Genomic DNA, 16,211 nt, shown 5'->3' with positions numbered 1-16,211 from the left:
CCTGAGCTCTCAGCCACTGCACCACCAGGGCCCCTTCAGCACTGCTCAATATTTTTGGACCTGGATTTGTGATTGTTCTCAGCCCTTGTGGCAGGACCAAGAGCTTGGCGTAGGTGGGCTGTCTGCTGGATGGGGGCTGCCTCTCCATATGCATAGCACATGGCCAGGCTGTACTCAAGCAGAGCAGAGTACCAGTGAGCCATAGAATCCATAGTCATTGGAAGTGCCTCAGCAATTGCAACACCTGCCGTTTCTTTGCAGAAAGGCTTCCACCTGCACCTGGAGAGTGTACTTTTGAACAAGACGAATGTGTGTTTACTCAGGAGAGAAGAAACCGGAGCAGCTGGCACAGGAGAAGGGGAGAAACTCCCACCTCCTATACAGGACCAAAGGGAGATCACACTACTGGGGTAGGTGAGTTATGCCACATGGTGCTGTTTCCTAAGGAAATCTCCTAAAATAGCATTCTAGGGGTCATTTCCTGCATTTTGAAATGTGCGGATTCAAGTTTTATGTCTAGAATGAACTACACATGTAATTCTACACACATTCTACATCCAGTGTATGCATTTGAAGCCCTTCTTCCCATTTATTACGTTGCTTATGTTTCTTGCTGCAAAGATCATCTAAAAGGGATTACACATATAAGCGCATAAAGATAATTTAATGGAAATTTGTCCAAGAAAGAGGGAGTCAGAAGTGAAAAAGAAATGGTGGTCTAAACTGAAGCCAGGACTGGGCCTAGTATACAACATATACACTGGTGTACAGGGGAAGAGGCAAATATGTTTGTATCCAAGGCTTCTAGCAGCTGAAACACAGGTGCAAGCCTGGTCCATGCAATATGATTCACAGCGTCCTTCGGATAAAAACCAAGTGCCAAGTCGGGGAGGCAGTGGGGGCAGTCCACTCCAAAGTAGAGAATTTATAAAGGAAAATAAAACAGACTGACAATCGGTCTCCTTTTCATTACCACCATGTCTCAGTGATTCTAAATAATGCCAGTGATAAAATATTCCCTGCGGAGTGGGCCTTTCCCACTGATACGCTGACTTCACTTGGTATGCTAATGGATAAAAGCACAGCATTTGGTCCAGAGAAGAACTACTCCTGATACTAAGCTTATAGAGATATTTCCTCAAGAACCCTTATAGAGAAGCCATGCTACGGTATATACACAAGTGATTTGCACAGTGCTGTTTCTTATGGCCTACTTCAAGACAAGTCTATGTAATCACATCACAGAACAATACCCAATATAACCTGTTTACTGAATTGGCTAAACCTGGTAGGGTGTTATCAGAAACAGCTTTATTTTTTCTTTTCAGCACTCTCTTCAAATATACTATAAAGATTCTCCTTTCCCTACCCCTTGGCAGATCCCATAGCTTTCTAGTTCTATTGAGATATTAGAGCAGTCACATTTCAGGTATTTTAGAAGGTCTTTGCTCACAGATGAAATGGTGGTTTATGTAGAAAATCCCAAAGAATCGACAAAAAAAAAAAAAAAAAAAACTACTGGAACTAGGAAAAGCCAGTCCTCAAATTTATATGGAACTGCAAGGGGCCCCAAATAGCCAAAGCAATCTGGGTGGGGAAAAAAAAAAAAAAAAACAAAGTAGAGGACTCATACTTTCCAATCTCAGAACATATTATAAAGCTACAATATTCAAAACAGTCTGGTACTTGTATAATGATAGACATCTATTGTTATAGACATATAGACCAATGAAATAGAATTGAAAGTCCAGAAATAAACCCACACAACCATGGTCAGATGATCTTTGACAAGGGTGTTAAATTCATCCACTGGGGGAAAATGGTCTCTTTAATAAATGGTACTGGGACAACTGGATTTCCACATGCAAAAGAATGAATTTGGACCAATACCTTATACTATATATGAAAACTAACTCAAAATGGTTCAAAGACCTAAATGAAAGATATAAAACTCTTAGAAGAAAACATATGGGTAATTCTTCAGAACCTAGTTCTCAACAATGGATTCTTAAATATGGTATCTAGCAACAAAATGTAATATGAGCAACAACAGGCAAAATAGACAAATGGGGCCTCATTAAAACTAAAAATTTTTGTTCATCAAAGGGCATTACCAAGAAAGTGAAGAGACAACCTACAGATTGGGAGAAAAAAATTGGGAACCATATATCTGATAAGAGTTTGATATTCACGATGTACATATATTCTTTAGGTGACATGTTTATCTCCTACAACTTAACAACAAAAAGAAAAAACAACCCAATCAAAAATGGGTAAAGGACTTGAATAACATTTCACCAAAGAAAAAATACAAATGGCCAATTAACATACAAAAAAATGGTCAACATCACTGATCATTAGAGAAATGCAAGTCAAAACCACCATTAAATTTTTTGAGGTGCTGCCAGTCTCTTCTCTACAGTGGCTGTACCATTTTATAATCCCACCAGCAATGGATGAAGGTTCCTATTTCTCTATATCCTTGCCAACACCTGTTGTTTTCCATTTTTTTCATCGTTGCCGTATTAGTGAGCGTGAAGTGATGTCTCATTGTGGTTTTGACTTGCGTTCCACGTCTAGGTATATATCCAAAAGACTTAAATTAGGGATGCAAAGATACTTGTACACTAGTGCTCATTGCAGCACTGTTCACAATAGCCAAAAGAATGAATAGATAAACCATATATTGTTTATCTAGAAATGGAGTCCTGATCCATACTATGACATGGATGAACCTTGAAAACACCATGCGGAGTGAAATAATTCAGTCACAAAAGGACAAATATTGTATAATTCCACTTATACGAAAAGGCAAATATATACAGACATAATGTTATTGGTGGTTACCAGAGGCAGGCAGGAGGGAGTGGGAAAAGGGAAAGGGGAACTCATTGCTTAGGAGACACTGAGCTTCTGTTCAGGGTGATAGAAAAATTTGGAAACAGATGATGGACACAGTTGCACAACATCTCACTAAATTGTACATGTGAAGAATGTTGAAATGGAAAACATATTTATCACAATAAACATAATCATATGTAAACTATGTAGTATGTTGAAGATGATAAGCGCTACAGAAAAAAACAGAGCAGAGAAGTTGGGAGTTGGGGAAGGATCTAAGTGGAATTTGCTAATCTAAATAGGATAGTCCTGATAGACTACATTAAGAAGGTAACCTTGAAGGACTTGAGGTAACTAGCCAAGTTTGTGTCCAGGAAAAAGTGTTCCAACTAGAGGGAACAGCCAGTGCAAAACCCCTTATGGGGAACACGCTCAGTATATCCTAGGAACAGCAAGAAGGATGGTTTAGCTACAGTAGAACGATCACAAATAACCTGGTAATTAATTATAAGGACTTTACTTGAAACAACAGAACACTAGAGAGTGTTGAGCTTGGGAGAGTGGTGATCTTATTGGGTTTTAAAAGGATCACTCTGGCTACTGTGTTGAGAAAAGACTAGGGTTGGAGTGACAGTTAAGATTTGTGTCAACTTGGCTGGGCTATGATTCTCAGTGTTTGGCAGTCATATAATGTTGTGATTACTTCCCTGTTGAGATTTGATATGTGATCACCCCCATGATGGGATCTGCTGCGAGCAGTCAATCAGTTGAAAGTGAGTTTCCTTAGGCGTGTGGCCTGCATCCAAATATGAGCAGATGTCTGGCAAGGGTCTAGGGCTTGTGATCGTTCTGGATCCTATAGCTGGCTTCTGTTCATCTGACCTCCAGTTCTTGGGACTTGAGCTAGCAGCTTACCTGAGGTCTTGGCTGCGAACCTTGGGATTCATCAATCTTCGCAGCCTGTGAACAAGAGCCCTGCTCTCCAACCTGCCAATCTTGCATTCACCAGCCCCAGCAGCTACGTGAATCAGGAAGAGCCTTTCGGTCTTGCCTGCTGATCTTGGGATTTGTCGATCTTTATAGTCTGTGAGCAAGAGCCCTGCTCTCTAACCTGCCAATCTTGAGTTTGCCAGCCCCTACAGCTATATGAATCAGGAGAAGCCTGTATCCTGATCCACGGCCTTGGGACCTTCCAGCCCCTACAACCGCGTGAGCCATTTCCTTGATATAAATCTCTTTATATATACATATTTATACACTTTATTGATTTTGGTCCTCTAGAGAACCCAGCCTAAGACAGTTGGAGATAGGGAAAGAGTGAAATCTGAGGGCTCATTTAGGAGCATAATGCAAGTAATCTGGGTGAACTATGACGGTGCATTTGACCAATGACATGGATTTGACCAATGTTTGTGGGTTTAATTAGGGTAGTAGCAATGGAGGTGGTGAGAAGTAGTCAAATTCTGGGCACATTTTGAAATTGAAGCCAACAGAATTTCTTAGTGGATTAGATATAAGTATGAGAGAAAGCTCAGAGTCCCTGGGTAGTGAAATGGTTAACATACTCAGGTATTAACCAAAAGGTTGGAGGTTCAAGTCCACTCACAGGCACCTCAGAAGACAGTTCTGATGATCTGCTTCTGAAAAATCAGCCATTGAAAACCCTCTGGAGCACGGTTCTACTCTAACACCAGTGGAGTTTCCATCAGTTGGAACTGACTCCACCGCAACAGGAAAATGAGAGACAGAGAAGAGTCGAGGATTATTTCAATGGTTTTGGCCTCAGCAACTAAAGAATGGAGTTGCCAACAAACGACAGAGAAGACTGAGTGGAGTAGGTTCATTAGGGAGATCAAGAGCTCAGTTTTTAACATGTTAGATTTGAAACACCCTATCAGATATCCTAGGAGCCCTGGTGGCGAAGTGGTAAGGAACTTGGCTGCTAACCAAAAGGTCAGCAGTTTGAATCTACCAGCCACTCCTTGGAAACCCTATGGGGCAGTTCTATTCTGTTCTAAAGAGTGTCTGTGAGTCAGAGCTGACTCAACAGCAATGGGTTTGGTTTTTATTAGACATCCTACGGGCAGTTCTACTCTGTCCTATAGGGTTGCTACAAGTTGGAATTGACTTGACAGCGACAGGTTAGATATTACATACCCAAGTGGAGATGCTAAGTAGGCAGTCTGGAGTTGAGGAAATATGTCAAAGCCAGAAGCTGTTGGCGTACTGATGGTATTTAAAACCATGATATCTCTAAGGGAGTGCTCACAGACCCAGAAGTAGACCAAGGACTGAACTTTGGGACACTCCAAAGTTAAGAGGTCAGAGAGAAGAAAAAGAACCAGCAAAGGAGACTGAAAACAAAGGCCAATAATTCTGATGATATTATATAAAAGCCATTTTCACAAGTCTTGTAGGAATTAAAAAAAAAAAAAACCTAATTGTTGGGTTGATTCCAACTCATAGTGACCCTGTAGGACAGAGTAGGACTGCCCCAAATGGTTTCGAAGGCTGTAAATCTTTATGGAAGCAGACTGCCACATCTTTATCCCACAGAACAGCTGGTGGGTTCAAACTGCCAACCCTTCAGTTAGCACCAGAGCTGCTTAACCACTGGGCCACCAGGGCTCCTTGTAGGAATTAGGAACTCAATAAAAATGTTCTCTTCCCCTCATTCACCTCTCTCCATGGCCTACTCTTCCTTGCTTTCTTATCACTGATGGCAATGGCTGCTGCTGCCACTTCCGCCACTCTGATGCCAGTCTAGTCAAAATTACTTAGCTTTTCTATGTTTATATTTACCCTATCATCTCAACTGGATTATAAATAACTTGGTGGGTGGATCTTTGGACTCCCTCCCAAGCTTTAGTACGATGTGCTGAACACTGAAGGAGCAGAATAAACTCTTATTGCTCCTCATTTCTTTCAGATAATGTGGTTTCTAGTCCAAGCTTGTTTGACTGGCAGACCATGATCTACCTCCTCCCTATACACACAAAATCTAAGAAAAATCTAACAAAAGCACATGCAGCGTATATTTAATTACTCAAAATTTTGCTTTCTAATTTGCATTATTCCTGGGTTATAGGAGCACATGTTAGTTAACTTGGTGTGATTTTATTTAAAGGAAATGATTTGCTTCTGTTTGCTTTGTCTCTTTGAAAACTTAGATGTTTCAGCTGGCTGGGGTGAAACTCCACAGCAGAAATCGTGATGCAAAAAATTCTTAGTGTGCTCAGTATTTATTCTGAGTGAATACTTGATACATTAAATGAAACCCTCTGGTGCACAATACAGAGAACTCTGATTTTTTTTTTTTTTTTCAGTAAATTACTTCTAGGGTCTGCCTTCCTCTGCATTCTATAATTTCACTGGTTTCAGTAAAAATGCTCAAAAGGTTCTCAACACACTTCCCAGTTTTCTAACTAAATTAAACTTTCTAAAGGTTATATATATGTTTCTATGAATAACAATGCTAATGGGGAAGCAAATTTCACTCTCCTCCGCTCAGGTTACCTACAGATGTAACGTTGGGTTGAAGGTGTTTTGTTTTTGTCCTAAAATTACTTTAGTAATTGTTTTGCTGAAGAAATAATAGCTAGTGACTCTGGTGGTGTAGTGGTTCAGTGCGAACCAAAAATTAGGGAGATCAAGAGCTCAGTTTTGAACACGTTAGATTTGAAATACCTATCAGACATCCTAGGAGCCCTGGTGGTGAAGTGGTAAGGAACTTGGCTGCTAACCAAAAGGTCAGCAGTTTGAATCTACCAGGCGCTCCTTGGAAACTCTATGGGACAGTTCTACTCTGTCCTATAGGGTTGCTGTGAGGCGGAATCGACTCAACGACAGTAGTTTTGATTTTTTTTTCTTTTTAGGTTTAGTGATGATTTATTGAACACTTGGCATGTGTAGGCATGGTGTTGAGAGCTTTACATCTCTACTACAACCTGCAAAGTAAGCGAAATTTCCCACTTTTCAGATGAGGACACCAAAGCTCAGAGAAGTGAAGTGTCTTTCCAGGGCCACACAGCAGGATCTAGGAGAGTAGAGGTAAAATTATAGGTCTGTCTGGCTCTCATGGTCATGTTCTGTACAACTGCCTCACCAGAGTTTCCCGGTCTACATGTTGCTAATAGACCACAAACGACCTGTAACAGCCGTGGAACCTTATATGGGGAAAGCACAATTCTTCACACGGGAGCATAATCTCACCCCTTATACCTTTTGCCCCAAAGAAGGGTGTCTTCTCTCGGCAGGATATATTCAAACAAATGGCATTTTAAGACATCCCTAGAAATACATCCAGAAGAAAGTATATAAGTTATTTCTGATCTATTTTTAGTGTCTCTGAACCATTGTTGCATGCTTAACTCCAGGGCTGTAGCCCGCATACCTACAGGTATGTGTCATTTAATGTCCACAATACATTCTGTGAACCAGGATGTTATGTGATTTGGACATTGAGTAAACACCATGTTATATACAGGAGAGGGGCGTGCAGGACAATCACCTGGTGGGCCTGGGACCCGTGCTACCACCAGCACACCAGAGGACTGCAAGAAAACTTTGGCTCTGCCACCACAGATCCTGGTGGTTGCTACCCAGTCTCCAAAAGCCATGATCAGCCGCTGCCTGCCTGCCCAGCACCTACTTGTCATCTAGCCGGCCACCTCCTGGCCTGCCACTGCCAGCTTCCTTCCTCCCTGCCTACCTTCCCCACCCCCTCAATGGGCTTTAAAGTCTTCCAACCCCACGTGCTCCTCTTCTACTTCTTCTTTCCCTCCCACCCCGCTGCCCTTCCTGCTCGTCCTCCCGCCACCACCGCAGCACGGACCACTCGGCTGCCACCACCATAGGAACAGCAGGGGCCTTGGACCCGGGCATCACATGCAGGGTGCCCCAGCCGAGTGAGGCAGCAGCCTCTGCAGGGCATACCCCTCAGAGCCTCCGGCAGCACCTGCGTGGTCTCTGCATGAGGTGAGGGCAGTGGGACAGGCAACCATGGATGGGCGCCAGGACTTCCTCCCCTTGCCATCCCAGGGCTGGGGTGGATGTGGGACCCAGAGAGCTAGAGACAGAGCAGATCTCCATTATCCGCTATATCCCATTCTCTGATAAGGATTTCTGAACTCTGTTATAACCTTATGGGACCACAGATGTATATGCAGTCAGACATTGCCCAGATAAATGTTAAGTGATGCATACCTCTATTATGTGTCCTAAACCCCATGAAAAAATTGCTTCCATTTTCCTGGTCTCTAATGGCTTGAGGTATATGTGGGCTGATGTATTGGCTCTCAGATCACAGTGTGGCAAGGGCATTCATTCAAAAATTAACCTATAAGCAAATAAAGGTGCCTTTAAAACATTCATTTGTTAAAGTTACTAGTGTCAGAAAATATATCTATATGCATGTCTTAGAACTGAGAGCAATTGTAAATATTATATAGTCCAGGGTCCCTAAGGCCTTAATTTATTTCACATTTCCACTATGCATTATGCAACTAATAATTGCCCCAAAATTATAAGTAAAGTAATAAGGCTTAAGTTCTGGAGATGATAGAATCACACAGAAAGGAGCAGCTAGCTCTGCTTGGGAAGGTCTTAAAGGTTCAATGGGAGCTCATAAAGACAAATAGCAGGGAGTGAGGAAGCATTTCAGGAAAGGAGGACAATGGGTGCTAAGTATGTCACCATTAAGCAGTATGGTAGCTTCAGGGAACCCAGAACTGTCCCATAGGAATACCAAGGAACGGCTAGTGGATTCAAACTGCTGACCTTATGTTTAGCACCCATAGCTGTTAACCACTGTACCGCCAGGGCCCAACTATTTCTTATAGGGAAGATCTACTAGTGATGAATTCACTTTTTTGTTATTTATCTAGAAATGTCTTAATTTCTTCTTTGTTTTTTGTTTTCTAAGGATAGTTTTACTCGATATGGGATTCGTGGTTTTCTTTCAGCACTTTGAATATGTTATCTTTCTGCCTACTGGCCTCCATGGTTTGTGATGAGAAGTCAGCTGTTAATCTTATTGAAGATCCTTTGTATGTGATGAATTGCTTTTCTCTTGCTGCTTTCAAGATTTTCTCTTTGTCCATGCCTTTCAACAGTTAATTATGGTGTTTCTAGGTATCCTACTTGTCGTTCACTGAACTTCTTAGATGTGCAGGTTAATGTCTGTCATCACATTTGGGAAATTTTCAGCCATTTCATTAAAATATTCTTTCTGCCCCTTTCTCTTCCTCCTCTCCTTCTGGGATTCCCAGTATGGAATATTAGTATGCTTGATGGTATTCCACATGTCTCTGATATTTTGTTCATTTTTCTTCATTCTTTTTTCTTTCGTTTCTCAAAATAGATAATTTCAATTTACCTTTCTTCAAGTTCCTTGATTCTTTTTTTCTACCCGTTCAAATCTGCTGTTGAGCCCCTCTAGTGAATTTTTATTTCAGTTATTGTACTTTTCAACTCCAGAATTTTTAGTTGTTATTTTTTAAAATATAATTTCTATCTCTTTATTGGCATTCTCTATTTAGTGAGACATTGTTCTGATACTTTCCTTTAGTTTTTTAGACATGGCATCCTTTAGTTCATCAAATGTATTTAAAGTAGCTAATTTAAAGTCTTTACCCTGACACCCTGCTAACTCAGAATTGAAGCCACTCTCAAAGCTCACTTTTTAGACAAAGATTAGACAGGCCATATAAAACCAATAATAACACACATGAAGAATGTGCTTCTTCGTTCAATCAAATACATGAGACCAAGTGGGCAATTCCTGCTCAAAAGCAAGATGAGAAGGCAGGAAGGGACAGGAAAACTGGACAAATGGACACAGGGAACCCAGGGTGAAAAGGGGGAGAATGCTGTCACATTTTGGGGATTATAACTAATGTCACAAAACAATTTGTGTACAAATTTTTGAATGAGAAACTAATTTGCACTGTTAATTTTCATAATAAAATTAAAAAAAAAAACTGAACAATAGTTTAGCTTAACTAATAAAAAAGGCCTGCCTTGAGCGTTATGCTCTTTTAAGAACTATCTATATGGGATCAAACTGACAACAGGAACTTGAAATATTAGATAGGAACCTTGGGGGCAGTGAATTTATGTTAATGTGGGAGCAACAACTCAGAAAAGGAGGGTGAGAGTGGTTGTGAGGCTCGAAGAATGTAATCAGTGTCACTGAATTGTTCATGTAGAAACTGCTGAACTGGTGTATGTTTTGCTCTGTATATTATGAACAACAACAACAAAATAAATAAAATTTAGAGAAAAAATAAAGTCTTTGTCTAGTAAGTCCACATCTGGGCTTCCTTAGGGCCAGTTTCTATTGACTGCTTTTTTACCTGTGTATGGGCCATACTTTCTTGTTTCTTTGCGTGTCTCATAATTTTGGGAAAAGTGGACATGTTAAATACAATGTGGCAGCTCTGAAAATCAGATTTTATCCCCTCAAGGTTTGTTTTGTTGCTGTTTGTTGTTGTTTTTGTTGCTGTTTGTTTGTTTAGTGACCTTCCTGGACTAGTTCTGTAACATCTGCATTCTTCTTTTCATGTCTGGCCACTGAATCATCTGCTTGGTTAACTTGTCAATTAATGACTGAACAGAGATTTTCTTTAAATGCCTTCAACCAATAAATCTTCCAGTCTTTGCTGAAGGGCTCTGTGTGTTTGTTGGAGCACATCTTCAACATTTTGGCAGGCAGTTTACAACTTTTCCTTAGCCTTCGCTTCTTGCTTGTGCAGAGCCTCAAGGTCAACCAGTAGTGAGAGATTAGGACCTCTCCAGGTCTTTCCTGGGCATGCGGACAGTTCTACATATGCACATGTCTTTCTAGATTTCCAGGAATGTGTCAGAACTTTGCAAAGCTCCATACAGATATCCTATTACCCAAATTTTTTAAGTTTTTTGGTTAGCCTTTTGTTAGCCCCAAATGCTAATGCCACATCAGGCAGCTGTAATATTTACAATTACCAGTAACTGCTTTTAACAAATGCCCTGAGGATAAGGCTTATCTCACAGAGCAGGTTCTGAGTCAGGTTAAACAAGGACAAGCCCTGAAAATGGAGCTTTTCAGTGAACTGCAGACAGGTATAATAGTGACACTTCCCTAGGGAAAGGGTTTTTCAGAGCTTCAAGCCCATTCTGCACCTTCCAGTGTGTTCTAAAACCAAAAAACCAAACCCACTGCTGTTGACTCCAACTCAGAGCAACCCTATAGGACGAAGTAGAAGTGCCCCCCATAGGGTTTCTAAGCCTGTAATCTTTATGGAAGCAGACTGCCATGTATTTCTTTTGCAGAGTGGCTGGTGGGTTCAAACCACCAGCCTTTTGTTTGGCAGATGAGTGCTTAACCACTGAGCCATGAGGTCTCCTCTAAGTGGCTGCTGGGCTACTCGTTTTCACAGATGCCTTAGTTGTGAGACTGTTGGTTTTCTAAAGTACTGTAGAGGAGATGGGGATTGGATTAGGGCAAGTCAAAATGCCACCATGCTTACTCTTCTTAGCAAGATTCAGCCATTTTTCTTGAATAAAGACTCTTGGATTGTTGCAAGCCTTTTGTTAATTTTCAGAGTTATGAAAAAGTTGATTCTGACAAGAGGAGCTGAGTTTCAAAGGTCCTTACTCTGTCATTCTGGAAGTTCCTCACTGTCACGTTTGTTTTGTTTTGTTTTTAATAGATTCAAGTTCTTCAGTCAAATTCTCGATTTTAGTGTGTGTTTTTTCATGAACATAGTGTTAAAAGTTCATATTATTAAGTTATTAATCATAGTTATTTTAAAGTCCTTGTGTTCTCACTCCATACCTGGATCTGTTTCTATGTCTGAGTTTTCTCTGTTGGTCCTATTTCTTGATATGTCTTGTAATTTTCATTGAAGTCTAGACATTAATGAATGAAAAATGATAGAATCTTCAGAGAAGATTCGCCCTATTCTCAAATAGGTAACTAGAGTAGGACAGGACACTTCAGTCCAGTCAGAACTGAGCTATCTTGAGGTGGTGTTACAGTCTGCTTTGGTAGGTCTACCTCTAGTTCATTCCCTATAACAAAACAAACAAACAAACAAAAAACCCAGTTCATTCTATATTCTGTAAGAAATAGCCTGGGATTTTACTAGGGACTCCCCTCCTAATTATGTCCTAAATTTCAATTTTTGTCTTTTCAGCGTGGCGACTGCTACTCCATTTTGTTTTGTTCTTGACTTCTTCACCTCTTGCCCTCTGCAGCTTAAGAATTTGGCAAATGCCTCAAGGAAATATTTCTAAGTGTTGGGCTCCCTTTTCTATACCTCCTTGTTCTCAGAAGACTTGGCCCTTAATACCTGGCTGCTTTGGCAGCCCTGAACTCTAGTTATTGTCTCCCCAACACATGAGATCCGGTGGCTTTTTGGCAGCTTCTTACTGCTTAGCTTCTAATATGAATAGGCAAATGCCTCAAGGTGGAAAATAGCTTAAAGAATGTTGAGTTTGCTTCATTGAGCTGCCTTTTTCTGTGGGATCTTGGACCCTCAAGTTCTTACTGCTTAGCAAGTTCTCTAATACCTTTAAAACAGGTATTTGTTTATTTAAAATACTGATTTAGTATTGTATACATTTTTTTCCCTAATTTTTCTCAGCAGGAGTGTAGGTCTGTTAGGGATGTCTATGGTTTTACATTTTTAGCATTATTTATTTAAGAACATAGTTATTATACTCAAATCAGAAGACATCTGCTCTTTTCTTCTACACTACAAACTAATTGTACTGTTTTTAATGAGATCTTTATTTCTCTGGCTTCTTTCAACTGTGTTGATATTCCCTGGATGTTCTAACCAAGTTCTTGTTGTATCTGAGATTAAATTATTACATGGTGTTCTGTTCTTTGGCAGAGGATAGTAGGAGGAGAGTATTAAAATTTATATTTATACTGCCTTTGGCTGTAAACTGCCCGAAAGACTGTCATTTTCTCTTTCCCGTTGCAACTCTCCATCTTGAGTAATGAACGTGCTATTCAATTATCACATAAGTGATTTCACAATCACTTTAAAAAAAAAATGATTTATATCATAAACGTAATATAGCTGAGATGTATATCTGAAATTTCTCTTCAGCAGGGGATATACTCTGAAATAAGAAGAAAATTTTAGTTGACTCAACACAGTAGTAAAAATTCATAGATTGCAACATGCTGAGGGTAGACAGGATCTTATTGATGAGCTAAGGCAAAGAACATATTTTAAATATTAAATCTCATTCAAGGGAGTTTTAATTATTTTCTGCTTGGATCCTGGGATAGCAACAATAAGCCTACTTGTATTTATCTTTACAATTTTAAACAATGATGAAATTATATCCAAAAAGTAGATCTATTACTTGCATTACTGATTTATTGCCATTTTTTCTATACATTAGTAAAGTAATAAGGCCAGCAGCACAGTATCTTTTCTCCTTAAAGTCTGGAGGGAATTTGTGTGGTGTTGGTGGCCACAGATCCTTATTCGAATGTAATTCAGCCTGGGACTCTAGGAGGATATGCCTGTACTTGTAGACTGCATTCTACCTTTTCACTTCCTGTCTTTAAAGCCTGTTAGTCTACAGTTGGAAGAACCCATATGGGAGGAGAAAGAAGAGAAGAGACAGGCAAAGCTGTTTTACAGACAACTGCATTAGACGGTCAGTAAATATAGACCTATTAAATAAAAAGAGAAGCTCAGTAAAGCCATAATATAGATATGTCAGTTTACTCTGTGACTATCAGAAAATCAATACGTCATCACATGTAGCAATTCCAAAGCAGCTGTAGTTCCTGGCTTAAACCTTCCCAAATTCTAGGGTGTAGCATGATGGAGTCTAATAGAAAGACCAACGGGGAACAGTGAGCTGACTCTGCCACTTGCTGCCTGCAAAAGCTTTGGCACAGCTATATAACTTCTCTGAGCCTCAGTTTCCTCACATGTAAAATAAAAATAACAACAGATGTCCTGCTAATCTCTTAGGGTTGCTGTGATGATTAACTATGATTATATTTATGAAATAGCTTGATAACGTATACTCTTCACTCAAGTTAATGGTATTAATTTTATAGTCAGTGACTCTTTTACAAAATCTGATGTTTATCTCTGGGCTACTTTTCTGGAGTCATTGTTTTATATCATTTGTTGTTTTATTAAATAGAAAACCATGGCCTACGGCTACAAGTAGAATGACTGAGTAGAAACCAGGTTTGGTAAAAACCTTGCACCAGTGTTTTTCCAAACTGTTTTACATGAATAATTGTTCTTGGTTGCTGTTGAGTCAGCTCCAACTCATGGCAAACTCGTGTACAGTAGAACAAAGTATTGTCTGGTCCTGCACCATCCCCGCAATCCTTGAGTCCATTGTTGCAGCCACTATGTATATTGAGTGCCTCCCAATGTGGGGGCCTTATCTTCCAGCAGTATATCAGACAACATTCTTTTGTGATCCATAGAGTGTTCCTTGACTAATTTTCAGAAGTAGATTGCTAGGCCTTTCTTCCTAGTGTGTCTTAGTCTGGAAGCTCCACTGAAACCTATCTACCATGGGTGAGCCTGCAGGTATGTGAAATAGTGGTGGAATAGTTTTCAGCATCAGAGCAACGCACAAGCCACCACAGTGAGACAAACTGACAGACAGGTATTACACATACCACCAGGTAATTCAAGTGGTAAATGAACTTTTTTTTTTATTTGATGGTAATATCCATGTATAAGAAAAATATATAACTAACACATCAAACCATTATTTCACAGATTTATAGTTTTCTATTTACATGCTAACACGAAGTATTCTATTTGAATAACTGTATTTAAGTAATAACAATGATACCCATTAAGGAAAAATATTAAATGAATTATAGTGCAGGTAGTATGTGGATGTTTCTTTGTTAGGTGCCATCAAGTTGGTTCCAACTCATAGCAATCCTATGTACAGCAGAACAAAACACTGCCTGGTCCTGCGCCATCCTTATGGTCATTGCTATGTTGGAGCCCATTGTTGCAGCCACTGTCAGTCCATCTCATCAAGGGTCTTCCTCTTTTTCACTGACCCTCTACCTTACCAAGCACGATATCCTTCTCCAGGGACTGGTCCCCATGTCCAAAGTACGTGAGACGAAGTCTCTCCATCCTTGCTTCTAAGGAGCATTCTGGCTGTACATCTTCCAAGACATATTTGTTCATTCTTTCTGGCAGTCCATGGCATATTCAAGATTCTTCTCCAACACCATAATTCAAAGGCATCAACTCTTCTTCGATCTTCCTTATTTATTGTCCAGCTTTCACATGCATATGAGGCAACTGAAAATACCATGGCTTGGATAGGTGTACCTTAGTCCCCAAAGTGACATCTTTGCTTTTTAACACTTTAAAGTGGTCTTTTGAAGCAGATTTGCCCAATGCAGTCTGTCATTTGATTTCTTGACTGCTGCCTCCATGGGTGTTGGTTGTGGATCCAAGTAACATGAAATCCTTGACAACTTCAATTTTTTCTCCGTTTATCATGATGTTGCTTATTGGTCCAGCTGTGAGGATTTTTGTTTTCGTTATGTTGATAGGCAAAAAAAATATCATGAAGGTGGTATTTATATGACTGAATTTTGGGAAACGCTGGCAATTTCTAAGTCATTCTAGTAGAACAGCAACAAAGACAAAAACAATCTAGTCCCACCATTTGGCTCCTTATTTAATGAAATAATAAAGGCAGATGGATCATGATTTGCATCGAGGTGGCCTGGCCTCTGCAGGATCTAGTTGTGTAGCCCTATCCTGGCAGACCCAGAAAGTTTCCTGGTACAGATACTACTTCATTTTCAAAACAAAAAAGACCAAGTCTCAACAAAGTTCCCAAGGTTTTACTGGCCATTGCAATTTTATCAACATTTGTATAATGCTGATAGAATTCTTTGTAAACAATTGTTTTAGTTCTCCTGGCGTTTTATAGGGATTTTGTAGCCAAAAGATGGAATAAATAAAGCAGTAGGTAACTATCCAGTTTAGTAAGAAAATACCTTCAGTTGTAACATTTCCTAGCCCGCTGAATCCCAGTGAACAGATTTAAGTCATCCAGCCCTGCCCCCACTACAGTCCCCCCAAAGCAGCTATTCATCATTTTCTTAACAATTTCCATCTTCGGAGCAGGAGAAAAGTGGGGTGCAGAACTCACATTCTAGTAAAAAGACCAGACTTAATGGTCTGACTGAGATTGGAGGGACCCCAGAAGACATGGCCCCTGGACTTAGCCCAGAACTAAAACCATTCCTAAAGTCAACTCTTCAAAGATTAGACTGCACTATAAGACACAAAATGATACTTGTGAAGAGTGTGTTTCTTAGTTCAAGTAGATACAGGAGACTAAATGGGCAG

General features: G+C 40.1%; 1 protein-coding gene across 2 annotated transcripts in view; it reads left to right on the top strand.

Moving 5' to 3' along the window:
• MAMDC2 (MAM domain containing 2) overlaps positions 1-16,211 on the top strand; it is a 164,786-nt gene that overhangs the window by 137,479 nt on the left and 11,096 nt on the right. Inside the window, exon 11 of one of the 2 annotated variants that reach the window (XM_003407413.4) lies at positions 262-414. In XM_003407413.4, coding sequence (XP_003407461.2) covers positions 262-414 — 153 coding nt within the window. The remainder of the gene's footprint in view (positions 1-261; positions 415-16,211) is intronic. The other variant, XM_023544764.2, reaches the window with a different exon arrangement.

This window comes from Loxodonta africana, chromosome 9, assembly GCF_030014295.1.
Source record: "Loxodonta africana isolate mLoxAfr1 chromosome 9, mLoxAfr1.hap2, whole genome shotgun sequence".
Lineage (NCBI taxonomy): Eukaryota > Metazoa > Chordata > Mammalia > Proboscidea > Elephantidae > Loxodonta > Loxodonta africana.
The sequence above is the reverse complement of the archived record's forward strand: the minus strand, read 5'-3'. Positions and strand labels throughout refer to the sequence as shown.